The 14,160-nt window shown below is 44.4% G+C and overlaps 1 protein-coding gene across 1 annotated transcript in view; it reads left to right on the top strand.

The window, feature by feature from the left end:
• Positions 1-3,512: 3,512 nt before the first annotated feature.
• kcnb2b (potassium voltage-gated channel subfamily B member 2b) overlaps positions 3,513-14,160 on the top strand; it is an 80,642-nt gene continuing 69,994 nt past the window's right edge. Inside the window, exons 1-2 of the mRNA XM_035143242.2 lie at positions 3,513-3,915; positions 4,911-5,608. Coding sequence (XP_034999133.2) covers positions 5,024-5,608 — 585 coding nt within the window. The 5' untranslated portion in view covers positions 3,513-3,915; positions 4,911-5,023. The remainder of the gene's footprint in view (positions 3,916-4,910; positions 5,609-14,160) is intronic.

Below are 14,160 nucleotides of genomic sequence, written 5' to 3'. Positions count from 1 at the left end.
CGGGCCCTCAAAATATCAGGGAGCAGGCGGCAGAGAAAAAAGTGAGAGAGGAAGTGTGGATACATTTTTTAAAAACCTTGCCTGCCCATGCAGTCTTTTTTTTTTTTTTTCATTACAAGCATTCAAATCTATCGCAGGTTGCTATTAATAGAAATGTGTTGCACATTGATTGAATGCTTATTATTATAATTTAAGTGAATGTGACTCTTGCTCTCCTCCTCCTGCAGGAGTGCGCACTAAATTACAGCCCTCCACATTTCTTTCTCCCCTCTATCTCTTCAACAGCACTCAGAGATTCATTTCACATGCGAGACAAAATAGGTCAATAACTTAAATGTGCTCTACCTTTGCGAAAGAAGAACATGTTTATGAGGGTCTTTATCACGCACTGCAGTACTTTACGAACCTCACACAGCAGCAAATTCTTTATTTAAGCGAATGCATTCAGCTGATTAGATGAAAAGCTCGAAATGCTCTGTACATTGCTCCTCAGTGTATCTGTCTAATGAGTGCGTTATAAAGAAATCATGACGTGTCTCTCTCTTATGAGCTGACAGCACAGAAGAGAAGCTCTGGGGCCCAAGTGTGTCCGCGGTGTTGTTTGGACGATGGTGTGGACGCAGTTTATGATAAATTGGAAACGGGAATCACCAGCAAGCGGTGAAGGACTCGGGGATGAGGCAGCCGCAGTACAGTCGGTCCACTCTTTTTTTTCCGGCGTGGGAGTGATGAGAATACGCCCACAAAAGTAGAACCTGTGGGAGCGATGGGCTCCTGACCTTTGAGCTCTTCATTCCTTACTTTACTTTTTCCCCCCCACGTGTAGAATAACCTGAATAAACATCTGCGTATGGCGTTCAGTCCTCATTATCACATCACATTATCCCCGTCAGACTGTAATATATTCTGATAGATACAGACACCGGAGGTTAATTGACCAAACGGGGGATTCAACTGCTGTCACAGAGCGCGGCCACGCCAGCTCTGCAAAGCCTCCCTGGCTGCATGCATGGCCCAAAGTGTTTCTCCAGCATGATGCTACAATTTGAGTTGCCATGGCAACAGCCCACACAAGCACACATGCCCACATTGTACATAGGAATTAAAAAAGAAAAAGAAAAACAGGCATAACCTCATCTCTGCGAACAACCTTGAGGGGAAAGAAAAAACATTTTTTTAGTCCTAATAACCTGCAGAGCATCAACACATTTCTTCATGGTGAGTTAGTAATTACAGAGATGAGGCTGGTAACTAGAGTCATTCCGCCCACATGGTAGGACGCAGGCTGGCTGCAACTCCCCAGTGAACACATGCATGCAGGTGGTGTTAGTATAGAGCTGGAAGCATCTACCGCACTAAGTATTACATTACTCCACACCACACCTCACTGCAGTGTGCAATCCTGCTCTGCTGATCATTTTCTACCTACGCCACCGCTTTCCCTCACACGTCCTGACTCATAGGACACATGACTGGCCTCCAAGTTTGAAAATAAATAATGAAAAGGCGGACGCAAGTCAATCACCTTTAATCTGATGTCTGTACCTTAAGTAATTAACAACTGCAGCATCAGCAGTTTTGCCATCAGTCAACTCGAGGTCAGGGAGATGCTTCCCTACTTTAGGCCTGAGCGCTGCCAAATTAATGTCAGCCTGGTGTCAAGGGTTCAAGGAGGAAATTCAATCCGCAAACTGTACATCAGTGGTAAATATTGTGTTGTACCTAAGTGAAAAAAAATGTATATATATATTTTTTTTAAGTGAATATTTGCACCATAACTGCATAGTTTCCACACGACTCCTCTAACCCTCTCATACTCAAATCACATTTACACAGCGGCAGCCCCGGGTGTTCTCGACAGCCAGAGTGTCAAAGTCCCATTCAAATAATTAATTCGATCCATATGCGACTGCTAGGAATACGGGACGCAGTGGGAATGTCAATGCGCAGAATATATCCCGCAGATCTACATGTGACATAGAGACAGCAGCGCTAAAGCCTTTGACCTTCAAATAACACGGTTAAAGACACATAATACGTGCACACAAAGACCCTGTTTAGTCAATGCGGTCATTATTGATCACTTGTCACTGGAAGGAAGGAACATGGCAGGGAAATCAATTACACATATGCAGTGTATAATCAAATTTCTGCCAAAGCGCTGGGCTAAGGGGAAATGGTGAACTGACATATAAGCTCTCTACGGGGGAAATATCATTGCTGTATTGAACACTATTCATATGAACTGAGAGTGAGGGAAAGAGGGAGAAGGGAGAGACCGCTCCGGTGGAGTAGGTAACGATCTTAGGGATAATAAGGGATACATTATTTAATATCTCTATTTATTCATTTAAAAACAGGGAGTAGGGAGATCATTATATATTGATAGCTGATAGAGAAGATGGGTTTTGATTACGTGGAGGAGGCATAAGGTGTATCTGCCTGGGTCCGTCACTGACTTACTGCCGATTGCTGTCTCAAGTGGTCAAGAAAAGTGGGGGCCGGCCATCTTATTGTCATCTGCGGATCAGATTACTTTCCGGAGGGGTGAAATGGAGCATCTCACATGGTTGGTTCAGTTGCCAGTTGTTGCATTTTGAGGTCTGGGCTGTTTTGCATGGTCGTCGACACTGGTAGTGTGTCAGAATGAGTGGAGGGGATGGATGTTGTGTTTACGTCCTAAAAAGAGGAAGGGAAATATAGTTTCCAGTCAGTTTTAGAGGAAATCTGTTGCCAGGGGCAGATCCAGGGATGGTGCAAGGGGGGCACTGGCCCCAGCTGAAAACTGGAGTGCCCCTGTCCTGTCTAAGCTTTTTATTTTCTTTGCTTTTTTGAAATTAAAAATGTGCATTGTCAGTGTTTCTAATTTTGTGTAATTGAGGTGGAGGGTTCAGGATATCCCTCTGGGTTTTCTGCCTCCTTTACTGCACAGCTTAATATTATTTTGCATTTGTGTGACGTAACCTTGCTCAAAGCTATAGAACTAACAATAAACCAGGAATGACTTAAAAGTGCACCTTGCTGAATCAGGAATTGAGCATGGTTTGGACCCTCTGTGTAAATTATGGCCCCCCCTTGTGGCCCCCTGCTTTAGAAAAATCCTATATACGCCCCTGTTCTTTGCAGTGCTGCGAAGAGTGTATTCTGCATTTATAGTCACTGTGTATATCTTTATAGTCATTTCACTAAAGAGTGTGCACCTGATTCCATTAGACACTTCAAACCCAGCCTTTAAGGGACCATTGAGACAGGACGGAATCATGGGAGACTATGATTTGATGTTTGCGATATGAAATAAAGGTTATAATATGTGTGTATTACACTATTATAGCAGTTATTATACCCGAAACAGTAAAAAAAAAATCTAACATGAAGTCCATGCTGCTACATCGTGTTTGCGTTTCTATAAAATAAACCTGCTGCCAAGTTGCATTAGTGTTTTCACCTCTGGGATGTGGTGCAGCCCTTGTGCCCCCTCTGCCTGCTCCTCCTTAACTAGTGTGCAGCGGGACGGTCCTCTCCGCAGTTCGCTTATCCCGTTCCCTCCCGTTGGCTTTTTACGCGCACGACGTCTGCGACCACAGTGATTCAGTGGAGCCCGTCTCCTCCGCACGCTCCCAGCTTTTATTTGGATGAGGACTCTTTCCACAGTGTCCCGATGGCGAAACCAAAACGCCGCCCCTGTGTCCGCAGCCGCTGAGGAACACGTTTGTCTCTTTATCTTTCTTTCTCTTGTCCTCGCCTCGACTCGTTTTCAACAAAATGCGGGACGCGCGGTCTTTGCGCAGCGTCCGCGGAGTGCTCTGCTCGGCCGTGGCCGCTTGACGAGAGGGGGATCCCGGCTCCCTTTTCCATCCGCGGCTCCTGTAGGACCGAGAGGAGTTTTGCATGCAAACGGTGGCTTATCCCTGCAAGGTGAGCCTGACTTCAATTCTCTTTGTGTTGCATTTTACATTCTAACATCTACTTTTAAACAGAGTCGAGAGGAAATCCTGTGCGTTGCCAGCACAAATTGGATGTAGACTGATTTAGGTGCACGTATATAAAGGCATCAGAGAATTACTGAGCACAAGAGGCGTTGTAGCGTAACAGGTTTGAATGTATTCAACTGCAGAACAAGTAGTTTCCCCCTTTACATCCATATCTACTCCTATTTGGAATAATACTATGGTACAGTTGTGATCCAAGCAACTAGGCAGTGGCGAATGTAAACTGTTGCATTCAGGAACAACCTCTTGGTGGATTCTCGACACTGAAATTACAGGTTTAGTCTGAATTAAGATGTGTATTTTCTTAAATTAACACAAAAAAAAATTGTTGTTGCATTTATCCAAGTGTAAAGCATATTTAAATTCTCTGTGTTTGATTATAAATTCTCTAGAGCAGCTTTTTTCACACAAACACACACAGAAAATGTGACAATAACAATTAAAGGCATGTGGTAATGGGGGCTTCGATAAAAAGACCCCGGGACCTGCTGTCAGGTGCCTCCTCCATCCACAGTAATAATACATGAATGAATTTCAAGACTCCTTCCGTCCCACTTGTGTCCTGACCCTACCCCGGGGTCCACATTTTGACCGATGGTGCACCAACAGGGGCTCATCTCCTCGCCACAGCCACAACAGTTGCCAGTGTAAAAGCAAAGCAGCCATATTGACTGTTAAAACAAAGTCATTGATTCTGTCTCACACCTCCGTGGAAACGTGATGACGGGATCAATGAAGCTGTGCTATTTTTGACTGACAATATGAGCTAACAAGTGTAGAGAGTTGATTTATTATTCAATTTTGTAAATGTGCACAGGCATTATATTGTGATTTACTGTATCCCCCATATTGATACTGAAATTGACTCATGTGTCATCAGTCATTTTGTCATGTTTCAAACTATCCTTTTTCTCTCCTCAGCCATGGAGGGACTTGCCTAAAGAGGATCCAACATAATTTAAAAGCATTTTGGACTTTTTTTTTTTTGTGTCATCGTAACATCTCCCTCACGTCAAGTCTCCCTCTCCATCACCATGGCTGAGAAGCTTGGACCAGCAGGGCTCAAGCCCCCCAACGCCCGGAACAGCCCCTCGCTGCCCCCAGAGCCCATCGATATAATCCGCACCAAAGCCCGCTCGCGCAGAGTCCGCCTTAACGTTGGGGGTCTAAACCACGAGGTGCTGTGGCGGACCCTAGACCGACTACCCAGGACCCGGCTCGGCAAGCTCCGAGACTGCAACACCCACGAGTCCCTGATGGAGGTCTGCGACGACTACAGCCTGAACGAAAACGAGTACTTCTTCGACCGGCACCCGGGGGCATTCACGTCCATTCTGAACTTTTACCGCACGGGCAAGTTACACATGATGGAGGAGATGTGCGCCCTCTCATTCGGCCAGGAGTTGGACTACTGGGGGATAGACGAGATCTACCTGGAGTCCTGCTGCCAGGCCCGCTACCACCAGAAGAAGGAGCAGATGAACGAGGAGCTGCGGCGGGAGGCCGAGACAATGAGGGAGCGGGAGGGCGAGGGAGAGTTTGATAACACCTGCTGCCCGGACAAGAGGAAGAAGCTGTGGGATCTCCTGGAGAAGCCCAGCTCCTCGGTGGCTGCCAAGGTAGGGAACCGAAACTGGAAGTGTGATCACACCGCCCCCATCTCACAATTCCTGTTCACATGCAACGACGAACACGCTGGATCACAACACATTACATGCACACTTATTCGAGACCTGCTCCCACCATAATCATCATGAGTTCATTGATTTGGATCTCAGGCCACCCTGTGTTGTTCTCTCGCCAGGTGCTTTCTTGTCCGACCTGTTTGTTTTCCGTCACTGGAAACAGGGACAGCTGTTAATGGTGAATTGAACGCAGAGAAAATGTGCAGTGTTGGGGATGTAACGGAGAAAAAGAAGCAGAGGATGGGGAGTGACAGTGGAGACAAGGATGCAAACATGGTAAAGTCACATGTAAAGTTATGCAAGTGAAACACCGGGAGTGGAAACACTACAGGGTCTAGATTTACACTGCATTAGCTTTGACAAGATAATTGGTAGGTGAGTCAGCCTCGAGTGTCGCTTTCTCTGCTTAGATGAAGTGTGTCAGCGTAGATCGGACCAGTCAGTGACTTGTGACGTGACACATCTCTCGGAGGGAGAGAATTGTCGCCGCTCGTGCCACATCGCTGATTGGATGATCATCTTTACGGAAACGACAGGATGAATACAGTCTCTTTAGCTCTTTACTATTTTTGCTTTGGCCATTTTTGATTTGAAGGCTGGGGAAGGGGGGGGGGGTAGTCATGAGTGTTTCTCCCTTCCCACGTACCACATGTTTCAGAGAGCTGCAGCCCTCAGTCACATTTTCATGATGAATCCTGCAGAAATGACTGTGCGGCAATGTCAAGCACCCCCGAAAACGATGACATCTCCCTCAAATCCTCCCCCCCACCACCCATGCATTCCACCCCTGCTCTGACTCAGTCCCTCAATTAGGTAGGTCAACCTTGATGAAATCCAATCACTGGTAATTTACGTTGGGTCTCCAGTATCCTGATCTCATCATCGGCCAGTGCAGGGCTGGGCTGGCCGGGATTATTTTCCATGTCAGAGGATCATAAAAACAGGGTCCAGTGTGTGTGTGTGTGTGTGTGTGTGCGTGTGTGCGTGTGTGCGTGTGCGCGTGTGCGTGTGCGCGTGTGCGTGTGTGTGTGTGTGTGTGTGGGAGACCAAAGCCACAGCATCCCCTCTGTGTAAGAAATGCAGCTCCTGATCATGCGTTGTGCTGGTGGTGTACTTGTTGTGAGCACTTTCCCTTTGAATCAAAGGATGTCTCCCTGGCCAAAACATTTTTAGAAATCCTGATATATTTAACTTTATATTCCTGGTGTCTTGGGCTAAATTTAGAGCTCAGTATTATGCTTTTAAAAATAGCAAAAAATACCCAAATGAAACTGAATACATAGATCCAGTTACAGGACTTCTATTTGATTCCCTGTGCTATTCCTGCATGGCTTGTTTTCCCCGAACAAACTGCTGATCTGTGATTGACAGGGGTCTCGTCTCATCTTAATAATTGTTTCCAGCCTCCATTGAGAAGCCGGGTATCGTATGAATCATTTTAAAGGAGGCTGCCAATATCTAATCTAAGGCAAATCAGGTGATGGGAGCCAGGTAATTTGATGTGCTGTGTGATATTCAAAGTGATTTACCTTCTCATTACGGGCCCCGCATTCTCGAGACACATCTCCGTACTGCTCACCTGTTCACTATCGTGTGGGGAAAGCCTGTGGAACCTTAAAGGGAAATCCCACTCTAATTCAAAATTGCATTTACATCCTGCTGAGTGCTCTGCAAGGAGGACTTTAACATGACTCTAATGGCTGGGCCCTGTGTGCGCACTACAGCTGAAAGTACATTTGGAAATACACTGCAGTGTCCGCTCGACTGTCAGATGGCAGCTCCCCGGGGTCGGGGAAGCCTTTTACGGGGCGCGCACCGTGCAGTGTGAACCCTTAAAGCTACTGACCGAGGAAATGTCATTACTAGGCTGGTACACAACTGAGCACTTTGATACAAAGCAACCTGAGCCTTTTTTTCCAAATGCAATCACAGATTATGGCATATAAATATTCTCTCTCATTTTCTGTCTCTTTCTCTTTCACTCCCTTTTCTTTTCTCTTCTCTTAATCTAATATTAGCTCCCGATGTGTTGCTTTATGGCACTTGTGGTCCTCTGTTCCCTTAAACAAAGGTTAAGCACGAGAGAACTGACCTTTTCAACAGCGTCAATCAAACCAGAATTACAACCATCATGCTTTTGCAGAGTGGGAAAGAAAAACGACTGTGGAACCAGCCACGCTCCACAATCGGGTTTTTTTGGTGCAAAGTTGGGTGAGGGGTGTTCGGCGTGACCCACAAGTGAGGGAGGAGAGGTGGTGGAAAGGGTAGTGACAGAGGAAAGCCCAGAGAGAGGGTGATGTAAGCGGTGCAGTCATGTAAATAAGTCACGCCTCCGGATGCTGAGCTGGATCTTTGCAAAACCTTTACCGATGAATAATGAATGAAATGGTCAAAACATAAGAGGACACGGGCTAATGCAGTGGCCTCTCTGTGTTTAGGTTGAGTAAGGAGGAGGAGGAGGAGGAGGAGGTGGAGGAGGAAGTGGAGGAGAGTTATTTTGTGCCCCGTTCTATCTGCTGCTTGTCTTGTCACAGGTCCATAAGGTGTGTTTGGGAAGTTTCTATTGGAATTTGAATCAGGGCATCGTAATCTTTCCGACTCTGTTTGTTCTGCATCGCGGTACATTTCTATTCTGTCCGAGTGTCAGCTCATAGCCAGGAGGTATAATGTGCTACTAAATTATACAAGAACTGAGAGGCCATCATGTCCAGAGAAACTGTAATTTCTATTAATCCAGCAGAACGTGTCATCCTTGATACTGAGCCAGAAGGATTTGTGCTGCCCTGACCCTCCTTTGTTTACAATGAGTCACGGTTGTAGTTGTACAGCCAATACACTTAGCATGAGCTCATATAAGGGAGCCATATCCAAATTACTGGACTGCTTTAAGGGCTTTTGAATTCCAGCGCCTTTTGCTTTATATCTCCCCGTGTAAATGTATTAAAAATGCATATCTCCATTCCCGCGACAGCCGATCTTGCAGCTTGTAACTTGCAAATGTAGCTTGGAGAATACCTGCTTGTGATTTACCACTGGAATTGTGTTTTTTGCTCCGCATGACGTGGGACGTTATGCAGAGAGTGTGCAGTAAATATCAGGCCCTCACCACGTGTTACTCCACAGCAGTGATTTAAGTGAGAGCTTCAACTATAACATATGAATCCGGCTCTGTCCCTGGTATCATATATTACTGGTATGAGTTGTTTCCATTTAATATATGTATAGAATATTTTGCAAGAACAGCATCTTTTTTATTTTGATTTGTGCTCACGCAGAGCTCCTAGATAAGCTTTTCAGAATATTAACTGCGTAATATGAAATATTAAAGCTGTAATACACTCGTCACTCCGAGGCTGAAATTATTCCATTTTCTCGACGTCAGACCTCAGTCAGTCTGTGTAAATAACGGCTGTGGATTCTGGGCATTTTCAAAAGATCGACGTTTCTACTTGCCAGACAATTTCAAGGTGGACTTTTTCTGTCTCCCTCCTTCCTCCCTACATCGGCCAAGTCCATCCCCGTGCTTGCTCTTAATGTGGATGTGCACCATTACTCTCTCCTTTATCTAATAAGCTGGTCGAGCTAGTGGGAATGCTAAGCAGTGGGCCTGCATGGGCGCAGACGGGTGCTGTTTGGTCCTCCCACGCTTGGAAGCAGCCAGAGTCAGTCCACCACAGACACTGATGATGATGATGATGATGATGCCACAATGTGATGAAGCTGTAGAATCACAAGGTATCATAGCAGACAAACACCGATATGCTGATTATTGACCTTATTCTTAATAACACTTTTAATTTCTATTATGATGCTTACAAGTTACTAATAGAATATCCTGTTCATATTTCTGTTTACATGTTACAGAGCGTAGTCGTTGCGCCATTTCATCCGACGTTATCCCGATAGTTTTAAAACCCTGACCTGAAATATTAAAAAAATTGCCAACAGCCATAGATCGGTATCACAAAATGCTGGCAAAACATGATCGGACGTTATCATGCAATTAAGACTTATACATCTCTCTACATGTCCCTACTTGATTGTTGCACATTCAGAATATGACCTTATTCGGGTTAAGATAATCAGAAAATGCTGTTTTCATAGCAGTGTCTTACTCAGACCATTGGCTTCGTCAGGTTAATCTTGGAATATCCGTGTTAATGTAAAATGACTCATTGTTGTCATGATCATCTGTCTGGATGCGCTGCACACTGTTGATTCATTGTCGTTTCAGCCATGCACAACTTATAAAGTGTGAGAAAAGTTCCACCCACTGCTTTGCTGTAACTTCACAACAGGAGTCCCAGTCCTGCACGGGGTCCATTTTTGCAAACCTGCACCCGCAAAGCTCTGTACTGGAACCGCACAGACAGGTTCACCTGATCTAATGGGTGATGGTGTCCTTGTCCTCCTGTTTGCGTTCTTGGGAAAATATCTGTAAAGTGATGCAGCACCTGTGCACCTGCAGCTGTCAGTGCGTTTCCGACTTGCCTCGCTTGTGGCTATAAAAATGCTAATACCTTTTCGGCTCTTTTACACATACACTTTTAACGTATTCATAGCTGGCCATTTTTGTCTTTATGTAATCTGTTTCAATGTAATAGCAGTACGCTGTTTGTTGAGGGGAAGTGAACGGGATAAGGGTGGTAGGTGGTAGGCTTTCACAATAAAACAAATCCTTGCGCCTGATTGGGCTTCATATAAGCTGATTTAGATAAAAAGAATCACTGCACAATCAATTTAATTTAATTGCTCTCGCCCGCTGCCCGCCTGCATTTAGTTCATGATTTTGTATAAATGTATATTTTAACCGATTACACATCCTGGTGCAGTGAGAGTCAAAGAAGAAGAGAGGCAGGGGATAGAGAAAATGAGTGAGAGGCCTTCAGTCAGCACTACGTCAAAAGTCCTGTACAGTATGGTTCAAGCAGCAGGTCCACTACCTTTTGCCTCATTATCATCCTTTCATCTCTGCATGAATTGTGATCGGTCTTCAGGAGGTTAAATCAATGGGAACTGACATTTTATGGAAGAAATGTTCTCAGCTTGTTGGACAAATGGATCGTAGTTACATTTTTGCTTATTTTGTAAAAAAAAGCCTTTCCCACTGGCTGCTGTTCACGGCTCCTGCAGCCATGTGAAATCAGATTTTTGCTGTTTATGGCTCTTCAGTCATAATTCAGATGCTAACTTTCAAGTCGGACATTTCTCTCGTTGCGACTCCTCTGTGCAAGAGGCAGAGCGGCTGATAATACCTGCAACCTGTCGGAGTTATTATTCCACTAAAGTATTGCTGTACTACATTATCTTATTTGACCTTTAGCAAGTTATCGTGATGTATTATAGGAGCGTGGTTTATCATTTAGGTAGAGCACACCTTCTCCCCTCCTGCTGCCTCCGAGTTACATAAGCCTTCCAGCAGACCTCTAATCAGTACAGCCTAGCATTTAGGCAGCAGCACCTAAATCCTCTTTACCCCGCAATCATAATCAGATAAGAGAGAACCTCCCTAGATTATAGGCATGAGTTCTTATAGTGTCTGTGTTGGTGGAGAGAGGAAGCAGCATTTATCATCTGCATGCTCCAGGACACACTTTAACCCCGGACCCCCTGTACAACGCCCTCTTTCTTTTCTCTGGATAAGTCAAGTTTATTTTTATATTTTGTATGAAAGGCAAAGACTCAATGTGCTTCAAAATAAAAAATAAAAGATACAACATATAATATGTGACCTGAAAATCTATGAAATAAAATAAATGAATAAAAATAAACTCAATTTAACTCCTTCTAAATTAACACGAGGAACAATTTCATCAAACAGCAACAACCTGCTGTTACCGTAGATACTCCTGATTTTTCTTTTTTTTTAAATCCATCTGCAACCATCCCTGTTGTTTTCATGTAAAGTGACTGATTTGTCTTATATACAGTAAATACTCATCGTAAACTCTAGTTTCCTCATATGGAAAACAAACTGCACCAGTTGGAATTTATAGCTGCATGTTACTAAGCAGCAAATATCAACATTCACAACAGCAGCGATGCACGTTCACCAGGATTATGGTACAATTAAAATTAATAAAAAATTCTATGAAACAGTTCTTGCAGTTCCAGACGTAGCGTCTGACCTGTTTACATAATTTTTTTCTGAGTTTACACTGATGCTGCAGATGCATTTTATTCCTGCTGATCATGTTGAAGGACCTTTGTGTGCAAGAATAGAAATGCATGTGGTGAACATTAAACAAGGAGAACATCAAATCAACAGTTCACCACACTAATGCTATTTTTATTTTTAATTGCTGTAAAAATTGCACTCGCACTAGATGACCTCCGCCTGTTAAAAGGGCTGACGAGACCTCATTTGGGTTTTACAGTAGAGGTGTCCCAGGGTCATATTTGTAAAGAGGAGGGAAGTTAGGACACTGCAGCCCTTTAATGGTCCAACTAAAACGTTTGTATCTGTTGAGTTTCACCTGCGGGCTTGAAAGGGAATAATTCAACTGAGGCGGAGGAGGAAGTAGTTGGAGAAAAAGCAGCAGAAAGCTATTGCTGCTACTGACCATTAAAATTGATCAGTTGAAAACATACTGTTGTACATTTTTAATTATTCAAGAAATGCTCATTGATCATCGTGTAGCCTAATTGCAAAACACAAATGCACCCTCTTCTTTTTGCTTTGCTTTTTTAACAAATAACCGACGGCTGTTTTGCAGAGGAATGACAATGCTGCAAAAAAAATCACTGGACTGTCTCGGGGCTTATTGCGCTTGACCGTGCACATCGTGATACACAAATTAAAGCCGCCATTAAGTGAAACCCCTGCACGGCAGCACAACACTTTGTTAAGTAGTTAAAGTAATGAAGACCGGCGAGGACAACGGGCGAAGCATGATTCAGTGGAACTTCAGTGGAACAAGAAAAACTCACTTTAGCACAAGTCTAGTATAAACGACATGGCCAATACAAGCCAAGGCTAATGAGCGGCCAGATGGTGTGAGAGGCCTGATGGTTGAAGTCTCATTAGTAATTCCACTGTCATCCACAGAATACACCCTCACATTCTCTGACAGACCTTATTTCACCTTATTTCGCCTACGGCTGCGAAACGAGGATTGTTTATGGCATTGATTAATATGTCAACCACTCTCTCAATTAATCATTTAGTGTGTAAAAGGGTTAGAAAATAGTCGAAAACGCTGCTCACAATGTTTAAGAACCCACGCTTGTTTTGTCAAACCAGCAGTAAAAAAGATCATTTCATTTACAACCAAATAAAACAAGGAAAGCACAAATCCTCAAGTTTTAAAAGCTAAAACTGGATGTGAAAGTTCTCCTCAGATCATATGTTCAACCTGTTGTTGCATTTTGGAGACAAGCTGTGAGCAAAACACAGCTTGTCTCCAAAATATGCCACAGTTTAAGTTGATTATCGTTAGCAAACATGTTCACGTCCAATAGAGTCAGCAACATTAGCATTTCTCTTAAGTCCAAATGCTTCACTACCTACTGTCCGTACTGTCCTACTGTCCGTACGTGTTCGTACAGAGTTGGTAGCATAGAAGGCAAGTAGCATAGTGTAAATGTATATAGCTTTATTGTTGAAAACAGCTAATGCAACCATAAACAATATGTGAACAACTGCTTTTCTGCTACTGCTTATACCTGCTCTAGTCATGTGATCCATAGTTAACATTAGATTATTGACCACCGCTACTTGAAGTGAGGATTATTAGAGTACGTTTGCCTGTAGTTTCCTCTTTTCCCTTTTTACCTGTTTCACACATCATGCCTGTTCGGCCTGCACCAAAACCCAGGAGAAGTAAACTGGCACAAGGCCCGAGGGTCCGAGCACCATCACAGCCAGACATAAATCCCACTGATGGTTGGGAGTGGCCGTGGACCAGTAGTGAGCAGCTGCCAGCCTGAGTGACACTCTGAGTAAGAGGCTAATGTGTTCCTTCCTCCGCCCGCTTCTCTCATCTCCTCCCTGTCTTCCTCCTCATTGCCTCGGCCGCTGCCTCTTGTGAGGTTTGCTCACCCTATCGCTCGCTGTTTTTCTCGTCGCAGAAGGCATCAGAAAATAGGGGCAGATGGAGAGAGGACAGTGGCGGGTGGAGAGTCATCATTCTAAACGCTGCAAACACCAGGTCTCTATTACGTGCCTCAGTGATCCCCCTACACACACACACACACACACACACACACACACACACACACACACACACACACACACACACACACACACACACACACACACACACACACAAACACTGTGTAGTCACAGTTAACACTCAGTCTTCCACATCTCTGCACATCCACACAATGATACACACATTATGCACTCAATAACAGCACACAAGCAAACGTGCTCATATGCAACACTCGCTCACACACACACACACACACACACACACACACACACACACACACACACAAACACACCTCTTTATCTGCAAACCTTCAAATACTGCTGAGCCAGCTTT

This window comes from Hippoglossus stenolepis, chromosome 19, assembly GCF_022539355.2.
Source record: "Hippoglossus stenolepis isolate QCI-W04-F060 chromosome 19, HSTE1.2, whole genome shotgun sequence".
Lineage (NCBI taxonomy): Eukaryota > Metazoa > Chordata > Actinopteri > Pleuronectiformes > Pleuronectidae > Hippoglossus > Hippoglossus stenolepis.
Note: the sequence above shows the minus strand (reverse complement) of the source record. Positions and strands in the feature narration are given on the sequence as shown.